General features: G+C 40.9%; 2 protein-coding genes and 1 non-coding gene across 3 annotated transcripts in view; 1 reads left to right on the forward strand and 2 right to left on the reverse strand.

Moving 5' to 3' along the window:
• Positions 1 to 3,854: 3,854 nt before the first annotated feature.
• The window catches only part of LOC133632505 (zinc finger protein OZF-like), a 55,012-nt gene continuing 36,366 nt past the window's right edge, over positions 3,855 to 22,500 (reverse strand). The window contains exon 2 of the mRNA XM_062024965.1: positions 3,855 to 6,493. Within this exon, the coding sequence (XP_061880949.1) occupies positions 5,193 to 6,493 (1,301 nt within the window). The 3' untranslated portion in view covers positions 3,855 to 5,192. The remainder of the gene's footprint in view (positions 6,494 to 22,500) is intronic.
• The window catches only part of LOC133632069 (zinc finger protein OZF-like), a 6,940-nt gene continuing 185 nt past the window's right edge, over positions 15,746 to 22,500 (reverse strand). The window contains exon 2 of the mRNA XM_062024307.1: positions 15,746 to 18,182. Within this exon, the coding sequence (XP_061880291.1) occupies positions 16,724 to 18,182 (1,459 nt within the window). The 3' untranslated portion in view covers positions 15,746 to 16,723. The remainder of the gene's footprint in view (positions 18,183 to 22,500) is intronic.
• On the forward strand, positions 21,549 to 21,667 carry LOC133633008 (5S ribosomal RNA). The gene has a single exon (XR_009821748.1). It is a non-coding gene; the product is annotated as a 5S ribosomal RNA (ribosomal RNA).

Raw genomic sequence — 22,500 nt, forward strand, 5'->3', positions numbered from 1 at the left:
ATCTCAGTGTTTCTATTAAACTTTAAGTCACAACCCATCTAGGATTGAACAAAAAACAAAATAAAGCATGAATAAAAACTATTCTTTGTATCAACTACCTCATTTGTCATTTCCACATATTAATTCTGTGCTAACTCAACAAACCATACAAACTGAGGTAGAAACTATTCAAGAGTGTTGAGTTACTTCCTGTCTTCTAGACATAATGTGTATTGATAGAAAAATAAAAGCTGTGCAATGTGTGAACTAGAGGGGGGGGGGGGGGGGGGTTACCCACATATGCGGTCCTCTCCAAGGTTTCTCAGAGTCATTCACATCGACGTATCACTGGGGTGAGTTTCCTTGCCCTTTATGTGGGCTCTTACCATGAATTGATTTACGTGGACCCCGACTTAAACAAGTTGAAAAACTTATTCGGGTGTTACCATTTAGTGGTCAATTGTACGGAATAAGTACTGCACTGTGCAATCTACTAATAAAAGTTTCAATCAATCAATCAATCAATCTGTACCGCGGATGTCGTTGTGGCTTGTGCAGCCCTTTGAGACACTTGTGATTTAGGGCTATATAAATAAACTGATTGATTTCGACAAAGCACAAATGAAAAGTTAAAAGACTGACAGTATTGCAGTAAATCACACACTGTTCACTTTCTTTACATTTGCACAGAAGACAATCATTTTCACAGAACTATATCAGTGTGCAGTGTCTTTTGGCAAGATGGCGGCGCGCATGGACGCGACGTCCCAGGCTCTCCCCTTAGGTGCATAGTTTATATTGTTTTTATATAGTTTATTACTAGCCCAGACAGCAACCTGCTGGGCGAAGGTTATGTACAGCCGAAACGATTTGTTGGAGATTGGATTGCGGTCTGAGCAGGCTATTTCGGTGAATTTTACGAGCCGACACAACATCCCGGAGGAGCTAGCAAGTTCTCGGCAAGGCGGAGGCGAAGACGCCGTGGCCGAAGGGGCGGCTTGTTAGCCAGACTAAAGCGGAACCCAAACAGACCAGCGATACCAAGTCTATTCCTGGCTAATGCGAGATCGCTCGCTCCTCATGGTGAGGATAGCTGCGCTCTATTGTTTACGGAAACCTGGCTAACGTCCTCAATCCTAGACGTTAGCATGGAGCTAACCGGTCACACAACACACAGGCAGGACAGAAACACAGAGGCTACCGGCAAGCGGCATGGGGGTGGATTGTTAACCTACCTAAACAACAACTGGACTTCAGATTCCAAGGTAGTAAACAGCCACTGTTCCCAAGATCTGGAATATATTACAGTTAAATGCCGACCCTTCCATCTAGCCAGGGAGCACTCTGCTGTCCTGATCACTAACGTGTATATAGCTCCCGATGCTAACGCTAGCACGGTGCTAGCTCTACTGCAAGATACAATCCGTGCAGAACAGGACAAATATCTCGACGCAGTCCACATCATAGCGGGGGATTTCAATCATGCCGACCTGAAAAAGGTAATCCCTAAACTACACCAGCACGTGAAGTGTGCTACGAGGGGAGCTAACACACTGGACAAAGTCTATTCCAACATAAAAAATGGATATAGAGCCAAACAACTACCTCAACTAGGCAAGTTTGACCACATGTCCCTGCTCCTGTTACCAGCTTACATACCAATAAGGAGAAGTGCTCCTATCACAACCAAAACGGTCAAAACATGGCCGGGGGGAGCCATGGAACAGCTGCAGGACTGCTTTGAAACAACAGACTGGTCAGTTTTTGAAACTCAGACTTGGAGCAGTACACAACAGCGGTCCCGGGGTACATCAAACACTGCATAGACACTGTCACAGTGGACAAGTGCATCCGGGTCTACCCCAACAGGAAGCCCTGGATTACAAAAGAAGTACAGGGCCTACTCAAAGAGAGAGACAGTGCCTTCAAAGCGCAGCACCAGGCACTCTACAGTGCTGCCAGAGCCAATCTGAAGAGAGGTATCAGAGAGGCAAAGCCGAGCACAGGAGGAGAATGGAAGACCACCTTCAGAGCAACAACACCAAGGAAGTAGGAAAGGAATACAACACATGGCCAACTTCAGACCCAGTAACCCCTCGGCTGACGGCGACGCCTCTCGAGCAGGGGAGCTAAACGGCTTCTTCACCTGATTCGAGAGAAAGACACCTGCGGCCATCACAACACCCCCACCTAACACCCACAGCAGCCGTACCCTTATACTGGAGGAGCATGAGGTGAGGCGCATGCTGAGGGCGGTGAACCAGAGGAAGGCTACGGGCCCAGATGGGGTCCCGGGACAGGTACTGAGGGACTGTGCAGACCAGCTGGCTGGGGTATTTACTAAGATCTTCACCCAGTCCCTCTCTCCGGCCATCATCCCATCAGGCCTGAAGACCTCCACAATAATCCCAGTGCCGAAGAAGAACTCCATCAGCTGCCTGAATGACTACCGTCCAGTTGCACTTACACCTATAGCCATGAAGTGCTTCGAGAAGCTGGTACAGACCCATATCACCTCAGTCCTTCCTCCCGGGCTCGACCCACACCAGTTTTCCTACAGAGTCAACAGGTCCACAGAGGACGCCATCGCCACTGCCCTACACTCCTCTCTGGGTCACCTGGAGACGGGGGGGAGCTACGTGCGGCTGATTTTTGTGGATTATAGTTCGGCATTTAACATTATAATACCTGACAGACTTGTATAAAAAGTGTCAGACCTGGGTCTATCTAACTCCATCTGCATGTGGATTAAAGACTTCTTATCCAACCGCCCCCAGAGGGTGCAGTGCCGCCACATGTCATCAAGCCTATACCTCAGCACCGGCTCTCCACAAGGCTGCGTGTTGAGCCCACTACTCTACTCCCTCTACACGTATGACTGCACACCTGCCCACTCCAGCAACTCCGTCATCAAATTTTCGGATGACACCACCGTAGTGGGGCTCATCTCGGGGGTAGACGAGGCTGCATATCGGGACGAGGTGGAGAAGCTGTCGGAGTGATGCACAGTAAACAACCTGGCCCAGAACACCTCCAAGACCAAGGAGCTGGTCATAGACTCCAGGAGGAAAAAAACGGACATCCTGCCCCTGGTCATCAGCGGTGACTGCGTGAGGAGGGCCTCAGACTTCCGCTTCCTGGGAGTCCACCTGGACGACGACCTAACCTGGAGCACCAACACCACGGATACCATCAAGAAGGCACACCAGAGACTGCACTTCCTGAGAATACTCAGGAACAACCACCTCTCACAGGAACTGCTGGTGTCCTGAAAGACCCATTCCAGCCCGGGCACTGCCACCTAGAACTGCTACCCTCAGGCAGATGCTATAGGGTCTAAAAGCGGGCACAAATAGACTAAAAACAGTTTTTACCAAAGAGCCATTGTAGCATTAAACAGGCCCTGAGTGAGCACAATGTGTCCGTCTTGTCCTCATGAGTCATGTCTTTTTATTTTTCAGACTATAATGTGCAATAATGTTGTATGTGTATATGTATATATATATATATATATATATATATATATATATATATATATATATATATATATATATGTATATATATATATATATATATATATATATATATATATATATATATGCATATGTATGGATATATGCATGTGTGTGGAAATATACATATATATATATAGATACATATCTTCTTTCTTATCTTTTTTACTATTTATATTACTAAAATTATTGTATGCACCTTAGGGGATCTGCTCCAATTGCGTTGTTCTTTGAACCGGTTGACTGTAATAATGACAATACAACTCTATTCTATTCTATTTTATTCTATTTTAAGTGGGGTTACTGATTGGTTATTTTACTCCTGAAGGGGGAGGAATCACAGCCCCACTTTTCCGTGTACCTCTTGCTTGGTATACTTGCTCGCCCCGGTATAAACTATTTGCTTGCCTAACAGAATTGCTTTTGTGACATCCAGTGGACACAATTAGAACAGCAGTTTCTTTCCTTAAAAATGCAGCTGAATTTTACCCTTCGCAAACTCATTTCAAACCGGTTATGCGCGAATGTCGAGGGAGGTGGGGGTTGGGTTGTGGGTGTTGGGGGTTAATTGTTCATATGTCTCTGATTTGCACATCAATCAGTCTGAGGAATAAAAGTTGGCAGTTTGTTATGCCAGCAGTTACCCAGCATCACGTATGCGTCAAAGTCAGTTTTGATACATCAAATCAAATCAAATCAACTTTATTTATAAAGCACATTTAAAATTTACCACAGGGGTAGCCAAAGTGCTGTACAATGGGCAGGTTAAAATAATACGAGAACCGAGCAAATACAACACAACACAAACAGAACACGATAAAAAATAAATACATAAAATAAAATATTAAAAAAAAACATAAAACCAGGTTCACAGCAGGTGTATTATGGGGCGCCATTGCAGGATGGGTATCACTCAGTGTTAAAAGCCATGGAATAAAAGTATGTTTTTAAGAGAGATTTAAAAACAGGAAGAGAGGAGGCTTGTCTAACACTCAGAGGTAGGTCGTTCCAGAGCTTGGGAGCAGCCGCAGCGAAGGCTCTGTCACCTCTAAGCTTCAGCCTTGTGTCCGGGACCATCAGTAGCAGCTGATCGGCTGATCTTAGGGATCGGGTGGGGCAGTAAAGCTGAAGGAGGTCGGAGAGATATGTTGGCGCGAGGTTGTTTAGACATTTAAAAACAAATAAAAGGAGTTTAAAATTGATTCTGTAACGCACAGGGAGCCAGTGAAGGGACGCTAATATAGGGGTGATGTGCTCACGTCTGCGGGTCTGTGTTAGCAGACGAGCAGCAGAGTTCTGCACGAGCTGCAGGCGGGCGAGGGAGGCCTGGCTAATGCATACATACAGGGCATTGCAGTAGTCTAAACATCTCAACTTTGCAGTGAAAAAGGGTGTAGTGCAGGTTTTTGAGCATGCACAAACTTGACACATGAGGCCCCAGGTCCCTGGACTGAAGAAAGAGTAACCAAGCACTTGAAGCATCATCTATCTTACTGTTCAGGAAGGTTTCAGATACAGAGAAGACATGGGGTCATGAGTAGATAAGATTATGCTCCAAATAATCTAGATAAGATTATGCTCCAAATAATCCAAGTTTGTATGAATACCTCAGGTATTTGTGAAAGAAGCAGTGAGGAGGTCCTGGGTAGGGTGGATGACACCACATATGAGCAACATACCACAAAATAATCAGCTAAATGGTTATTTTCCCTTGTGTGTTCTTATGTGTTTTACTGCGTCTGCATTATGTTGGAACCTTTTACAGCACACTGAACAACTAAATGGTTTTTCTCCAGCGTGTGTTCTCATGTGTCGCCACAAAGAGCAGTAAAAAGGAAAGCTTTTGCCACAAACTGAACAATTAAATGGTTTTTCTCCTGTGTGTGTTCTCATGTGTGGAGTCAAATGGCTATTTTGAGAAAAGCTTTTGCCACAAACCGAACAATTAAATGGTTTTTCTCCTGTGTGTGTTCTCATGTGTTCAGTCAAAGAGCTATTTCGAGAAAAGCTTTTGCCACAAACTGAACAATTACATGTTTTTTCTCCTGTGTGTGTTCTCATGTGTTGAGTCAAATTGCTTTTAACAGAACAGCTTTTGCCACACACTGAACACTTATATGGTTTTTCTCTTGTGTGTATTCTCATGTGTTGAGTCAAATTGCTTTTAACAGAACAGCTTTTGCCACACACTGAACACTTATATGGTTTTTCTCTAGTGTGTGTTCTCATGTGTTCGGTCAAAATGCTATTTTGAGAAAAGCTCTTGCCACAAACTGAAAAATTAAATTGTTTTTTACCTGTGTGTGTTCTCATGTGTTTAGTCCAATAGCTATTTTGAGAAAAGCTTTTGCCACAAACTGAACAATTACATGTTCTTTCTCCTGTGTGTGTTCTCATGTGTCGAGTCAAATTGCTTTTAACAGAAAAGCTTTTGCCACACACTGAACACTTATATGGTTTTTCTCCTGTGTGTGTTCTCATGTGTTCGGTAAAAATGCTGTTTCGCGAAAAGCTTTTGCCACAAACTGAACACTTAAGTAATTTTTCTCCTGTGTGTGTTGTCATGTGTCGAGTCAAACGGCTCTTTTTAGTAAAACTTTTAGCACAAATTGAACAGCTCAAACATGTTTTACCTCTCTTCTTTGTAGAGCATTCAGAGTGTTTGTTGTCAGTGTGAGTCCTCATATCACCTTCACAGTCTGTATCGCTGCTCAAAGTTACTTCAACCTCATCTTCAGCCTCACTATCTGATAGTGGAGCTAAGAGGTTGTCTACTTGTGGTTTCTCTTCATCATCTTCAGTCTTCACAGAGAGAATACTCAGTGGAAACTTGGTGTAATCAGCTTCCTCTCGTCCTAGAAGACACTCTCCCTCCTGAGTGATGCAGAGTTCCTCCTCTTCCTTTTTAATGCAGGGTGGTTGTGGAGTCTCCTGCTTCAAAGTGGAGCTCCCCCCTAACTGAGGGGAAACTTCTTCTGGATTACCAATCAGCTGCTGGACGTCTGCAAGACACAAACAATAAAAACACACTATCTTCTATGTACTGTATGTGTGTGTAGTAGGGTTGTACAGTATACTGCTACTAATAAAGTATTGTGGTACTAATCAATTGAAATCGGTACTATAGCACCTTTGAAAAGTACCGGTACTGTTCTTTCATCTGAATGTCGCTGTGCGGCGGTGACTACCTCCAGGGCCCATGTTTTGTCGGGGGTAACACTGGGTCCATAAAGCTCCGCTCTTTGGTCGGAAGGACGAGGCCGTCGATTAGTTACAACTTGCTCACTTTATTTATTATTTCCACAGGGCACAACCGGACATTTGCCTTTGAATTTATATTTTAACCTTGTAAAATTGTTCTTTGACTGTGAGTGTTTAATGTAGCGAAAATTTTCTGTTTAGAATAAAGCCAATATTGACATTTTTCATAGTTCCCTTTATTTACAAAAGTATCTATACATTTAGTACCGGTACTAAATTAACAACCCTAGTGTGTAGTGTTTCATGGCCATTCATTTAGTGCCTTGCCAGAATGATGGATCAATGTTTACATGACTTGTCATAGACTCAGAAAAGTTCAGCTAGAATCACAGAATGTTACAACCGGGTCACATGGTGCTGCGAGGTTTGTTCTCCCGGGATGCAAACGGACGACTCCGGACAGGACTTGCAGGTAGGAACATGATTTATTCTCATAAATCATAAAACGAAGACAGGAACAAACCAAACAAAGCGTGTCTAACACAAGGAAAGCTAGCGGAATAGCTCACAAGGAAAACACTAAGACGGGACTTAGCGTAAGACCCGCACAGGGAACTAGAAAACATTGAACGTAGCAGTTGCGTAAAGTAAACAAAGAAGCCAGACCGACTGACTGGCAAAAGCAGGCTTAAATACTGTCTCTGATTACAAACAGTTACGCGTCCCAAACACAAGAGGCAGGTGAAAATAATAAGTAGCTATGGTAACCAACTCAGAGGTGCACAAACAGGAACTAAAGGAGTCCAAACAAACAGAAAACACAAAACATGATCCAGACCACGGATCACGACACAGAAAGTAGAAAACATCTGCTTCGATGGACATTAGGATACTACAAATTAACAGTGGGGAAAAAGTCAATATTGAAATACATCGCAAAACTAAAAAAGATAATATCTATCTCAAAGAAGTCTGTAGTTAAGAAGTAGAGAACTTTTTTAGATATTAAATGCAAGAAATTGGATCCACTTTCTGTACAATTGTAATGATCATTTTATTTACTTTGTTTTTGACACAGTTTGTCCAATAAAATATTACTGGCATCTCGTGTACATATATACATTCATTTGAAGTTGTTTTTTTTACATTTTTCAGTGACTTTGTAAAAATGGCAGTAAAACTCCATGTCACAATATTGCAATAGACTATTGTATCGTGACTCAAGTACCATGATACATAGTTTATCATGAAGTCCTTTCCAATACCTCGTCTAGGGCTGGACAATTATGGCAAAACATAATAATCAACATTAATTCGAGTGATTTTGGAATCTCGGGATCTTTCTGTGTGGAGTTTGCATGTTCTCCCCGTGACTGCGTGGGTTCTCTCCGGGTACTCCGGCGTCCTCCCACCTCCAAAGACATGCACCTGGGGATAGGTTGATTGGCAACACTAAATTAGCCCTAGTGTGTGAATGTGAGTGTGAAAGTTGCCTGTCTATCTGTGTTGGCCCTGCGATGAGGTGGCGACTTGTCCAGGGTGTACCCGATTGTAGCTGAAATAGGCTCCAGCGCCCCCCGCGACTCCGAAGGGAATAAGCGGTAGAAAATGGATGGGTGGATTTTGGAATCACGATAAATAACACAATTTTAAATGTTACAACTGCCATAAAATCATGGCTCAGCTCAACTTCTACCTGATCTGAATCAAAATTGGTCCTCAGCAACTTTCCGAAGCATCAAACAGGTTTATATGTGGTTATAGTGTATATATATTTTCTCATTCTGTTTTGCACACTCTTGGAGTCAACATGTGCATAGTCATGTACATAGTGTCATGTACATAGTGTATATACCCCCCTCCCTCATTTTTTGTATATATTGTTTTTCAAATCACCTGATATGTATACTGTGTATATCAGGTGTCACCAACCTTTTTGAAACCAAGAGCTACTTCTTGGGTACTGATTAATGCGAAGGGCTACCAGTTTGATACACACTTAAATAAATTGCCAGAAATAGCCAATTTGCTCAATTTACCTTTAACTCTATGTTATTATTAATAATTAATTATATTTATCTTTGTGGAAACACTGATCATCTTAATGATTTCTCACAATAAATATATATAGAAACAGATAAATATCAATATGCAACACGTTATTTTTCTATTTTCTCTAAGAGAAATTTTTTTCTAATTGAACATTTTCAAAGGATCACTTCTAAGACAGTCTTGTGAAATCACAATGTCCCATTTTAACTAGCTAGCCACTAACAATTTTGAACAAATCATGAATTACTTTGCACCATGTTTGTACAAATAATAACTCATGTAAAATACAAAAGTCAACTCTCAAATGTTTAAATAAATCATGTCACACTTTGAACTGGACACCAAATCTGTTATCTGTTTCTTTGTCAGTTAGTAAAGACCAAGTCTTTCAAATATTTTCTTGGATTTTTCAATTTTTTTTTAGTTTTGTCTCTCTTAGAATTAAAAATGTAGAGCAAAGAGAGACCAGCTTGCTAGTAAATAAATAACATGTAAAAAATAGAGGCAGCTCACTGGTAAGTGCTTGTCAAGTGTTTTGCTTTTTTCACTGTGCTTATCCCACACTTGAAGGGATGTACCAATGCTGAATGTGGCTTCTGGATTTCACTCAAAAGACCAGACCGTAGTTACTTTTTTCCTTTTATTTTCCTTTAGTTTGCAACAGTTTTTCCAACAAAGAAACAGCTTCTTTTTTCTTCTTTAGTCTTTTTAGCAGCGTTAGTAGACTTTAGTTTCTTTAGCTGTCATTAGCTGTCTTTAGTAGCCTTTAGCTTCTTTAGTAGGTGAAAAACCTTTAAGGACAAAACACCACAAGATTAACATGCTGTAAAAAAATCAATCAATTATCAATCCCATAATTTACAATTATTAAATAGGCTATCAAACACTTAACAATTAAACAAGTGCAAGAAAATTGATTAATATTTTCCCTTTAAGTTAATTCAGATTTTAAATAAATTGTCTCAACATAAATGCACCAAGATACATATAAAACACATTTAACACCAGAAACACAATAGATAAATGCAGCAGAAAACCCAATATGCAAATACATAAATACTTAACCAATTAACCACCTATTTTAGATACATATTTAAAATCCATATCCAATATAAATATGTTATTAATTTAGCAGTGAAACACTCAATCTTAAACGCTGTCTACTGGTAGAAAAATACCCCTTTTCTATGCCCTCACTAGCAGCCAATGATCCAACACAGTTAAATCCAACACTTTAAGTTGAGCGACTTCACCCTCCTGATGAAGCAAACTTCTCCAACATTTATCAAACTAAGCAAAGAATCACAACACTTCCTTACTAAACAACAGTTACACAAAACACCGTGTGTATTTAGCCTCCAGACTAAGCACGCTACATGCACAAAACTCCCCCCCGCCCCCCATCTCACCAGCGCAACAGGTGCGCCACACCCACAAAGAGAAATAAAGTGCAATCTTACCGGCTGTCCGTTCAGCTTTTGGTTTTGGTACACTTTTGGCACAACTCTGTGTTATCTGTAATGAACCAAACCTTTCTCTACTCTGCGCTGGCGTCTTTTGTACTCCTTGATTTGACACAGCTGTCTAATTACCGGGCTCGCACACCAGCAGACGAGACGGGAGCGTGCCGCGTTATACCTGCACGTGAACGTCAACTGATAATAATGCCGAATTATATACATTTCCTGGGGTTGCCTAGGTGAATAGGGATGTGGATGTGCTCTAAAATAAAATATAATTTTATTAAGTGGGGTTTGGCTGGTTGCCAAGCAGCCGCATTTACGCGCTCGCGCATCAGCTGACGAGACAGCTGTTCGCCGCTACAGTGCTGCTATTTGAGCTATTTTTAGAACAGGCCAGCGGGCTACTCATCTGGTCCGTACGGGCTACCTGGTGTCCGCGGGCACCGCGTTGGTGACCCCTGGTGTATATGTACATCATTTATCCATTTTTTTAACATAAATTTTGTATATACATGTTACAGGTTATATAACTTTTATTATTGAATGTATCAAATGTGATGAATATTTAATGGACCACAATGGAAACAAGCCTTTTGGCTTTTTGTGCCATCCATTTGCCTTTTTAAAGGCCTACTGAAAGCCACTACTACCGACCACGCAGTCTGATAGTTTGTATATCAATGATGAAATCTTAACATTGCAACACATGCCAATACGGCCGGGTTAACTTATAAAGTGACATTTTAAATTTGCCGCTAAACTTCCGGTTGAAAACGTCTATGTATGATGACGTATGCGTGTGACGTCAATCGTTGAAACGGAAGTATTCGGACGCCATTGGATCCAATACAAAAAGCTCTGTTTTCATCTCAAAATTCCACAGTATTCTGGACATCTGTGTTGGTGAATCTTTTGCAATTTGTTTAATGAACAATGAAGACTGCAAAGAAAAAAGGTGTAGGTGGGATCGGTGTATTAGCGGCAGGCTGCAGCAACACAAACAGGAGGACTTTGAGGTGGATAGCAGACGCGCTATCCGACGCTAGCTGCCGACCGCATCTGTGATCTGGTGAAGTCCTTCGTCGCACCGTCGATCGCTGGAACACAGGTGAGCACGGGTGTTGATGAGCAGACGAGGGCTGGCTGGCGAAGGTGGATAGCTAATGTTTTTAGCATAGCTCTGTGAGGTCCTGTTGCTAAGTTAGCTTCAATGGCGTCGTTAGCAACAGCATTGTTAAGCTTCGCCAGGCTGGAAAGCATTAACCGTGTAGTTACATGTCCATGGTTTAACAGTATTGTTGATTTTCTGTCTATCCTTCCAGTCAGGGGCTTATTTATTTTGTTTCTATCTGCAGTTAAGCCTGATGCTATCACGTTAGCTCCGTAGCTAAAGTGTTTCGCCGATGTATTGTCGTGGAGATAAGTCACTGTGAATGTCCATTAGGCGTTCCCGACTCTCCTTTTCAAGAGGATATAGTATCCGAGGTGGTTTGAAATACAAATCCGTGATCCACAATAGAAAAAGGAGAGAGTGTGGAATCCAATGAGCCAGCTTGTACCTAAGTTACGGTCAGAGCGAAAAAAGATGCGTCCTGCACTGCACTCTAGTCCTTCACTCTCACGTTCCTCATCCACGAATCTTTCATCCTCGCTCAAATTAATGGGGTAATCGTCGCTTTCTCGGTCCGAATCGCTCTCGCTGCATTGTAAACAATGGGGAAATGTGAGGAGCCTTTCAACCTGTGACGTCACGCTACTTCCGGTACAGGCAAGGCTTTTTTTATCAGCGACCAAAAGTTGCGAACTTTATCGTCAATGTTCTCTACTAAATCCTTTCAGCAAAAATATGGCAAAATCGCAAAATGATCAAGTATGACACATAGAATGGATCTGCTTTCCCCGTTTCAATAAAAAATATTCATTTCAGTAGGCCTTTAAAGCATTATATGGAATCAATTCTTTAAGATGTCAATAAACTTCTCAATCATTGAAACAATTATTTATTAATTTGAAAACTTAAAAACATCCATCCATCCATCCATTTTCTACCGCTTATTCCCTTCGGAGTCGCGGGGGGCGCTGGAGCCCATCTCAGCTACAATCGGGCGGAAGGCGGGGTACACCCTAGACAAGTCGCCACCTCATCGCAGGGCCAACACAGATAGACAGACAACATTCACACTCACATTCACACACTAGGGCCAATTTTAGTGTTGCCAATCAACCTATCCCCAGGTGCATGTCTTTGGAGGTGGGAGGAAGCCGGAGTACCCGGAGGGAACCCACGCAGTCACGGGGAGAACATGCAAACTCCACACAGAAAGATCCCAAGCCCGGGATTGAACCCAAGACTACTCAGGACCTTCGTATTGTGAGGCAGATGCACTAACCCCTCTGCCACCGTGCTGCCCCTTAACTTAAAAACAGTACCACCAAAATGCATTTTTAAATATAATCTAAAAGAACAGCCACATATACATTAGTAACAAATAACTAACAATCATATTAACACTAAAATAAAATAATTATAGCAATATATTTTTTTTTCCAGCCCTTGATTGGCAGTCTATTTTCTCTCTTTATAGCGTTTGATGGACGCTACGTCACTACATGGTTGGAAAAATAGCTAAGTTAACGCCACGCTACTGGGAACTGTAGTTAAGCTACATAGCGTCGCTACTTGTTGTGCACTACTGCCCATCACTGATTCTAACTCGTAAATAAATGCTAGCAAAAGTCAGCTAACAATGCAGGTAATGGGGATGCACTCTATTTCACCTATAAAAAACTAAGAAATATCCAAACGCTTCCAGCAACTTCTTATATACACACTGTAAGTATATATGTACTGTAATAACAGGCACATTCATAATAACATGTAATATTTACGTATTTTCATCATTTGTTATCATTTTAAGCAAACGGCGGCACATTATTTTCACAGACGCATCACAACGTTCGCTATTTCTTTCAACAACACCACCAACTATTACTAATAAAGGCAGACTTCCTGAGTGCCATCAAAGAGGACTTTGGGACAAATTATTATCCAGAACCTAACATTTTTCAGCCTGAATATAAGGAGGATGAGCTACAAGTTTTAGAAGCTGTGTGATGAGTAGATCAAGCAATTAGCACTATTGCTAAGTGCTAAACAAAAAATACAAAGTATGAACATAACTCATTTCTGTAGAAACTGCCCAAATGCTGAAACTGAACTAAAATGCTGATGGAATAGGGCTGGGCAACATGGCAAAAAAAAATGATCGCGGTTATTTTTTTTGCATACCATCCGATCTCGATTAATATCACTTTGTTTTAATTAAAGGCGGATTGTCTCGTGCAGGATAATAGCGAGTACAGTTGCATCCCTACTATTTACTACCACAGTATCTTGTAACAGACATTTCCGCCATGTTTGATGGAGGTAATATATGCTCACAGCTGACAACTGTCATTTTGTTCATATCTATAATTGTGTTTACTAGAGGTGTAACGGTACAGGTCACCCACTCTTCGGTCCGTACCTGGTTTTAGGACCACAGTTTTGCTTCTTTTCTGTACATTTTCTGGGGGTAAAGAGAACAACCCTTTTTCCTCTCAAAGTTCTTAAGGTTTTTTTTTCAAACATTCTTCAGGAAACAAAGTATCAGTGGTGTACTGAATACTGTAAGATTTTTATTTAAAGTTTACATTTACTAAACAATATTTTGAAAGTTTAATAATTATTCCAGGGACAAAATGTTTTAATCCACAAACTCAAAAATGATTTAAAAAAAAAAGTGTCTGCAGTTTTTTAGTACATGTTGTATCAGAGGATAAGAAACTTTGCAGACACAAACAAAAAGTGTGATTGAAAAATATTAAAAACACAAGATCACGGTCAATATAGGCGGATTCACGCAGGATTATACCAAGTATCGTTGCTTGCCTACGGTTTACTACTGCGGTAACTTCTAACAGACATTTCCGCCATTTTGGATCGAGGTTCTTTGTTTACATTGTTCAACAAAGACGGCTAATTTCTATTTTTAGGGCTTGGAATTCAAATAGCTTTCAAATGAGGGAACGCAACACACTCACCTTCATCTTCGCTTTTCAGATTGTTCTCCGTTGGTGGCGCTGATTCTCTTTCATGTTCTCTTTTAGCGGACGTCGCCATCTTAGCATAGCAGTAGTCGTCCATCTTCTATCACGTCTTCAATCTTCACTTCAGATAACACACCATCGCTCCACACTCAAAGTCCGTTTGGTGGGCTTAAGAAAAGGTGAATAGTTGAGGTATTTGATGCTATTTTTGAATCTATAAGATCGTAAATGTGAAACTTCTCCGGAAAGCACGCCGCTTAGTCCGCCATCTTGGACTTTCCGCATTTTGATGTGTTTGCGCATGCGCCAAAAGTGTCCAACTTCCGATCGACAACTGCACTTTAAAAAATAAAATACCTTTTAAATAACTAGCGGCCTTTTTCATCTTTTCTTACATTTCTGGCTCATAATTGAAGTGCTCATTATCGCAAAAACATTTTTGATATCAAAATCCTTTGGAGATAGAAATGAAACAAAAATCGACAATGTTGTATTCTGTCTTTTAGTGGGTTGAAGCAAACGGCAAGTTGTTTGACAAAGTAAGTGTTGTGAAAGTGTGAAACTCACACTACCCCAGTATACATTTTCAACATTATAGCATTTCACCCTTTTGACGTTTTTTCCTCTTGACTTTTTATCAGTAATATCCTCATTGAACGATGACTTGTAGTCGACCTCGGACCAACTGCACTCAGTGAGGAAACAAACACGCTCTCATAAATATTGCTCTTATTGCAAGCATAGACAGCAGAACACTTCTATTTTCACTTTTGTACACTGACTTTAGTTATCTGCTGCACTGACAAGATGCCTGCTCGGTGCGTGTTGGCGACTGTAGCCAAACTGCTGTGTCAAAACTGGCGTGTGACGTCACCATTGACCTTTTTCTTTTACACCAAACCGGGAACATGAAAACAAAATAATGGGCTCTGTTGGCCACTTACTTAATAAACATACAGGACAAAGTGCGTCCTGATTATTTGATTCTGTTTTAAACTTGATGTGTGCCGATGATAAGAAAGTTTGTCGCTGCATTACTGACTAATAACCTCAGTTTTATCTGAAGTTCCATCGAGGTTTGTTTTGAAGCGAAAGTGGGCGCAGAGCACATCCCTCTACCACTGGTGTGTGACGTCATCTCTGCCTGTGCGATGCGCACTGCCTTCCTGCGCCGGTCAAAACCAACACTGTGTTTAATCATCATTCATTTATGGTAACACGATATATTGTTTTTGATAATCACATGCGTTAACATTGACAGCCTTAGTTGAAACCCATTCTTTTTTTTGAAAACTCATCAAATCACTGACCTGTAAATTGTGGCCCATTATCAGTGTTACTCCCCCCGAGGTCTTAATCAAGGCTCAAGTCGTGCGTTTTTCTCACATACATTTATTTCAGCCACGTCTTCTTCACGTTATCAACGATGCCAAATACAATGCCGTCAGAAGTAATAAAATAATCAACCGGAATCAGAATCAGAATAGTTTTTATTGCCACTGTTTGAGAATGGGTTCACAAACTAGGAATTTTTCTTGGTGCAATCGTGCAACATAAAACACATATAACACAGAATAGGTACTAAAAAGAGCTGTAACTGAGCTAACAGATCTTGTTATTGTTCATGTGCCTGATGGCCGAGGGGGAAAAACTGTTCAGGTGGCGGGAGGTGTGGGTCTGGATGGACCGTAGTCTCCTGCCTGAGGGAAGAGGGGAGTATAGTTTGTGTCCAGGGTGAGAAGAGTCAGCTGTGATCCGACCCACACGCCTCCTGGTCCTGGAGGAGAACAGGTCCTGGAGGGATGGTAGCTTGCAGCCAATCACCTTCTCAGCAGCACGTACGATGCGCCGCAGTCAATGCTTATCCTGGACTGTGGCGCCGGGGAACCACACTGTGATGGAGGCGGTGAGCATGGACTCGATGATGGCTGAGTAAAACTGCACCAGCATCTCTGTCGGCACCTTAAGTTTCCTCAGCTGCCGCAGTAAATACATCCTCTGCTGGGCCTTCTTGATGAGGGAGGGGGGATGGGGGCTTTCTTTGTGTGAAAAGAGTTGCTTTTTCCTTTGGAATGCCAGATCAACTTGGGCTACGCATTTGGATGTGTTGTTCGAGGCTGGTCTCTATTCTCAAATATTTGACAATACATTACAAAATACCTATACTGTGCTTGGTGGTACCTTTGAGATCAGTTTATATGTCATCAAAGGAACTTGGGACTGACCAGCGTTTTACATCCCACTTGGAGGAACATCTGGTCAAACGCAACAGTTCTTATGTGTTTTACTGCGTCTGCATTACGTGGGAACCTTTTACAGCACACTGAACAACTAAATGTTTTTTCACCTTTGTGTGTTCTCATGTGTTCAGTCAAACGGTTCTTAATAGAAAAGTTTTCACCACAAATCGAACAGTTAAATGTTTTTTCACTTATGTGTTCTCATGTGTTGAGTCACATGGCTATTTTGAGAAAAACTTTTGCCACAAACTGAACAATTAAATGGTTTTTCACCTGTGTGTGTTCTCAAGTGTTGAGTCAAATTGACATTTATAGAAAAGCTTTTGCCACAAACTGAACAATTAAATGGTTTTTCACCTGTGTGTGTTCTCATGTGTTTAGTCAAAATACAATTGTGAGAAAAGCTTTTGCTACAAACTGAACAATTAAATGTTTTTTCACCTGTGTGTGTTCTCATGTGTTGAGTCAAATAGCTATTTTGAGAAAAGCTTTTTCCACAAACTGAACAATTAAAACGTTTTTCACTCGTGTGTGTTCTCATGTGTTGAGTCAAAATGCAATTGTGAGAAAAGCTTTTGCTACAAATAGAACAATTAAATGTTTTTTCACCTGTGTGTGTTCTCATGTGTTGAGTCAAATAGCTATTTTGAGAAAAGCTTTTTCCACAAACTGAACAATTAAAAGGTTTTTCACTCGTGTGTGTTCTCATGTGTTGTGTCAAAATGCAATTGTGAGAAAAGCTTTTGCTACAAACAGAACAATTAAATGTTTTTTCTCCCGTGTGTGTTCTCATGTGTTGAGTCAAATAGCTATTTTGAGAAAAGCTTTTTCCACAAACTGAACAATTAAAAGGTTTTTCACCTGTGTGTGTTCTCATGTGGCCAGTCAAACCATAATTTTGAGAAAAGCTTTTGCCACAAACTGAACAATTCAATGTTTTTTCTCCTGTGTGTGTTCTCATGTGTTTAGTCAAATTGCTATTTTCAGAAAAGCTTTTGCCACAAACTGAACAATTAAATGTTTTTTCTCCTGTGTGTGTTCTCTTGTGTCGAGTCAAACAGCTATTTTGAGAAAAGCTTTTGCCACAAACTGAACAAATAAATGTTTTTTCACCTGTGTGTGTTCTCATGTGTTGAGTCAAAGAGCTATTTTGAGAAAAGCTTTTGCCACAAACTGAACAATAAAATGGTTTTTCTCCTGTGTGTGTTCTCTTGTGTCGAGTCAAATTGCCCTCTGTAGTAAAACTTTTAGCACAAACTGAGCAGCTCAAACATGTTTTACCTCTCTTCTTTGTAGAGCATTCAGAGTGTTTGTTGGCAATGTAAGTTCTATCACCTTCACAGTCTTTATCGCTGCTCAAAGGTTCTTCAACCTTGTCTTCAGCCTCACTATCTGATAGTGGAGCTAAGATGTTGTTTACTTGTGGTTTCTCTTCATCATCTTCAGTCTTCACAGAGAGAATACTCAGTGGAAACTTGGTGTAATCAGCTTCCTCTCGTCCTAGAAGACACTCTCCCTCCTGAGTGATGCAGAGTTCCTCCTCTTCCTTTTTAATGCAGGGTGGTTGTGGAGTCTCCTGCTTCAAAGTGGAGCTCCCCCCTAACTGAGGGGAAACTTCTTCTGGATTACCGATCAGCTGCTGGACGTCTGCAAGACACAAACAACAAAAACACACTTTCTTCTATGTACTGTATGTGTGTGTAGTAGGGTTGTACAGTATACTGCTACTAATAAAGTATTGTGGTACTAATCAATTGAAATCGGTACTATACCACCTTTGAGAAGTACCGGTACCGTTCTTTCATCTGAATGTCACTGTGTGGCGGTGACTACAGAGCCGAGGCGCATGATGTTGAGTGTGTCAAAACGCACACACAAAGTGCATACAAGCAATAACATGGTGGAGAGGAAGAAAGGCAACAAAGGACAATTCTACCGGTTAATAAAGAGGGTGCGTGAAGTGCAATATGGAGGTATTTGGGCTTCTAAACTAACAATAAAGGTGACACTTTAAACAGGGAGCCGCCGCTCTGCAAGGGTTGCTTTACACCTTTCCTGTTTGTGGGCTCCAAGACCGTGGTCGAGGAGCGCAGGGGAGACGTTCCCTCCAGGGCCCATGTTTTGTCGGGGGTAACACTGGGTCCATAAAGCTCCGCTCTTTGGTCGGAAGGACGAGGCCGTCGATTAGTTACAACTTGCTCACTTTATTTATTATTTCCACAGGCCAAAACCAAACAACCACCACGCTATTCACACTCCTGATCATGCTAGCTCTCTCTCTCCTTACTTGCACACTCACTTACTCACGTCACTCACCCCACATACTGCCACTCTTAAAGGTGTACACACACATACACTACTCTCACAACAGCTGCTTTAAAACACGGCTCGCCAAATGTGGTGATTAGTATTACCACCTTTGCCTCAGACTTAGGTCAACATTTAAATAATAAGCATTCAGATCTGCACAAGGAGTTTAAATAGTTAAATAGTAACAGCTAAGGCATAGCTTTATTTAAAACCGGAGATAAACATACATTTGGTAATTATAGACCAGTATTTCTCCTATCTCAATTTTCAAAAGTGCTTGAAAAACTGTTTGTTAATAAATTAGACTGCTTTATTGAAAAACATAAATTATTAAATGAAAGTCAGCATGGATTTGGATCAAATAGGTCTACGAGCTTGGCCATCATGAACATTATTGAAGAGATTACAACTGCAATTGATCAAAATAAATACACAATAGGAGTGTTCATTGATTTAAAGAAGGCATTTGACACTATAGATCAAATTCTCATTTCTAAATTATATACTTATGGAGTTAGAGGAGTTGCACTGGACTGGTTAACCAGCTATTTACAACAACGACAGCAATATGTTAAGATGGATGATTATAGGTCAGAATGTAGGAATATTGAATGTGGAATTCCACAAGGTTCGATTTTAGGACCCAAACTTTTTATTTTATACATAAATGATATTTGTGAGGTTTCGAACATTTTACAGTACGTATTATTCGCAGACGATACAAATGTATACTGTTTAGGAGATGACTTGAAAATCTTAGCCGATAATATTGAAGAGGAAATGGTTAAACTAAAATTGTGGTTTGATGTAAATAAATTATCTTTAAACTTGGAAAAGACTAAATTCATAGTATTCAGTAATAAAAGAAAGATAGAAGGTAGTTTATCCATAAACAATGTGAAAATTGAGAAGTTGTCTGAAATCAGATTTCCTGGGGTCATCTTAGATGAAAAGTTGACAGGAAAGCTCATATATTGCATGTGAAAAATAAGGTATCTAAAAGCTTATTTATTTTGAACAAGGTTAAATACAGTTTCCCGTACAACACAATGAGAATGTTATATTGCTCAATTATTCTACCTTATTTCAATTATTGTGCAGACATATGGGGAAATACATATCACAGCAACATAATGCCTTTATTTCTTTCACAGAAAAGAGCAATTCGTATCATTTTTAAAGTAGGATACAGAGACCACACAAATCCACTCTTCATTGGGTCAGGATTATTTAAACTAAAAGACATTGTAGAATTGCATACTCTATTAGTGATGTTCAAAGCTAGAAATAAAGTTCTTTCGAAGGACTTACAAAAGTTATTTGTGTTCACGTCTGAAGATGAGAACCACAGAAGGCCGTATAATTTGAAACATCCAAGAGTGCGAACAAATTTGAAGCAAATGTGCTTGTCTGTGGCTGCTGTGAAAGCATGGAATTCTCTAGACAAAGACTTAAAAAGTTACAAGAATATCTTTGAATTTAAAAAGAGTTACAAAAAGAGACAACTGGAATTATATCAAACTGATTTTTGATTTTGATTGGACGTGTCCTTTTGAAAATGCTTAAACGAAAATGTTAAGTATTTTACAGTTCGGGTGTTGGTGGAGGGAACAGTGATAAAGTCATCTAAAATAATTTGTGTTAAAAAGGGGGCAGATAAATATAATGTTGTGGAATTTCTGAACTTTGTCTATTAAGAATGTCTGCTCATTTCATTTCTCTTCTATTCTGTGCCATTGAATGGACTGGGGGTGGGACAAAGTTGAACATGAAGTCGTGCCGCCCAGTCTACCAAATGTTTTGATTGTCTAAGTATGACTAAGAGATACGAGGTTGTTATGGAACAGACAGATCAAAAACAACAAGACGTTGACGCACGAAGATAAACAGATAAAAATGACAAAGTCAAACGAAGAGGAGAACAAAAGTGGATTTAACACAAGAGTTTTATTTTACTCATAATTAAATGGTACAATGGTTGGGTTGAGTTGTCGAGCACACAGACAGTTTTCCCCCGGGCGCGCCCGACAGCATGGAATGAAAAACAAAAGCCTCCTCTTCGTTTGACTTTGTCATTTTTATCTGTTTTTCTTCGTGCGTCAACGTCTTGTTGTTTTTGATCTGTCTGTTCCATAACAACCTCGTATCTCTTAGTCATACTTAGACAATCAAAACATTTGGTAGACTGGGCGGCACGACTTCATGTTCAACTTTGTCCCACACCCGGTCCATTCAATGGCACAGAATAGAAGAGAAATGAAATGAGCAGACATTCTTAATATACACAAAATATAGTTCAAAGGTCAGAAATTCCACAACAATAAGAATAGTATTCTTCCATCTGCTCCTTTCTGATCATGGAAATGTATAAGCAACAAAAAAAACAATGAAAGTGTCAACTGTATATGGCTTGTATATATGCAATTTCAAGAAAGGAATAAAAAGAAATGATGATGAAATGAAATAGTGACAGGTATGATGTAGTTGTTACACCTGTCCTGCTGCTCTCTCTTTACTCGCCCGCTCACTCACTGACGTCACTCAGACAACACGTTGACATTCTCACAAACACACATACTACTCTCATAAGTTAACCAGCTCCCCTGCTGTGCACATGTAGATACGTAGACGTGCACACAGCTGCTTGGCTTGATGCCAAATATTAGCGCAGTTAAAACTGCCCAATTAGCAGTCAACTAATGACTTACAGCATTACTACCTTGAGCACGCCCGATATCGTCCGATCTCGGAAGTTAAGCAGGGTCGGGCCTGGTTAGTACTTGGATGGGAGACCGCCTGGGAATACCAGGTGCTGTAAGCTTTAGCGTGGTGACGGTCTGTAGGAACCTGCTGCCACACGTTACGACCACCGAAGACAGCAAGAACTAGACTCGGTGAAAGAAACAACGTGAGTATGGCTCCCTGCTCTTGGTGCACCGTTCTCATGGATAGGTTGGCCCTACTAGAGGACCTTGTCCGCCAACTAAAGCAGAGTAATTTCGTAACTTTAGATGTGGCGGACACTAGCATTAGCTGTAGCGAGCTGACTAGCCCAGTTTGTAGCAGCCCTAAGCGGCCTACAAGCAAAGGTGAACCGTTTGAGACGCATAATAGATCATCAATCAATCAATCAATGTTTATTTATATAGCCCTAAATCACAAGTGTCTCAAAGGGCTGCACAAGCCACAACGACATCCTCGGTACAGAGCCCACCAGATTTAGCCCTTTAGCTAGTCCTACACCCCAGAATACCGGGCACCCTTAGTCATAGGGGTCTCCATCACCCGAAACAAACAGCTTAGCAAACCAGCCATAATTAAGTGTATTCCCAGAGTCAGAGCACCTCACATTGAAGCTAATCTTAGAGAGCTAACTCGCAGCAGGCCTAGTAAACTTGTACGACAGGCCAATTGCACCACTGTAGCTACGCAAACATAGTTGTGTCATGATCCGTGGTCCGGATCATGTTTGGTGTTATCGGTTTGTTTTTGACTCCTTTTAGTTCCTGTGTATGCACCTCCTGAGTTTAGTCACCATGGTTACTTATGATTTTCACCTGCCTTTTACGTGCACCTGTTGCTCATCAGAGACTCTATTTAAGCCTGCCTTTTCCGGTCACTCGTGGTGGCTTCATTATTTGCATTCGCAACAAG

The sequence above is a fragment of the Entelurus aequoreus genome, linkage group LG17 (assembly GCF_033978785.1).
Source record: "Entelurus aequoreus isolate RoL-2023_Sb linkage group LG17, RoL_Eaeq_v1.1, whole genome shotgun sequence".
Taxonomy (NCBI): Eukaryota; Metazoa; Chordata; class Actinopteri; order Syngnathiformes; family Syngnathidae; genus Entelurus; species Entelurus aequoreus.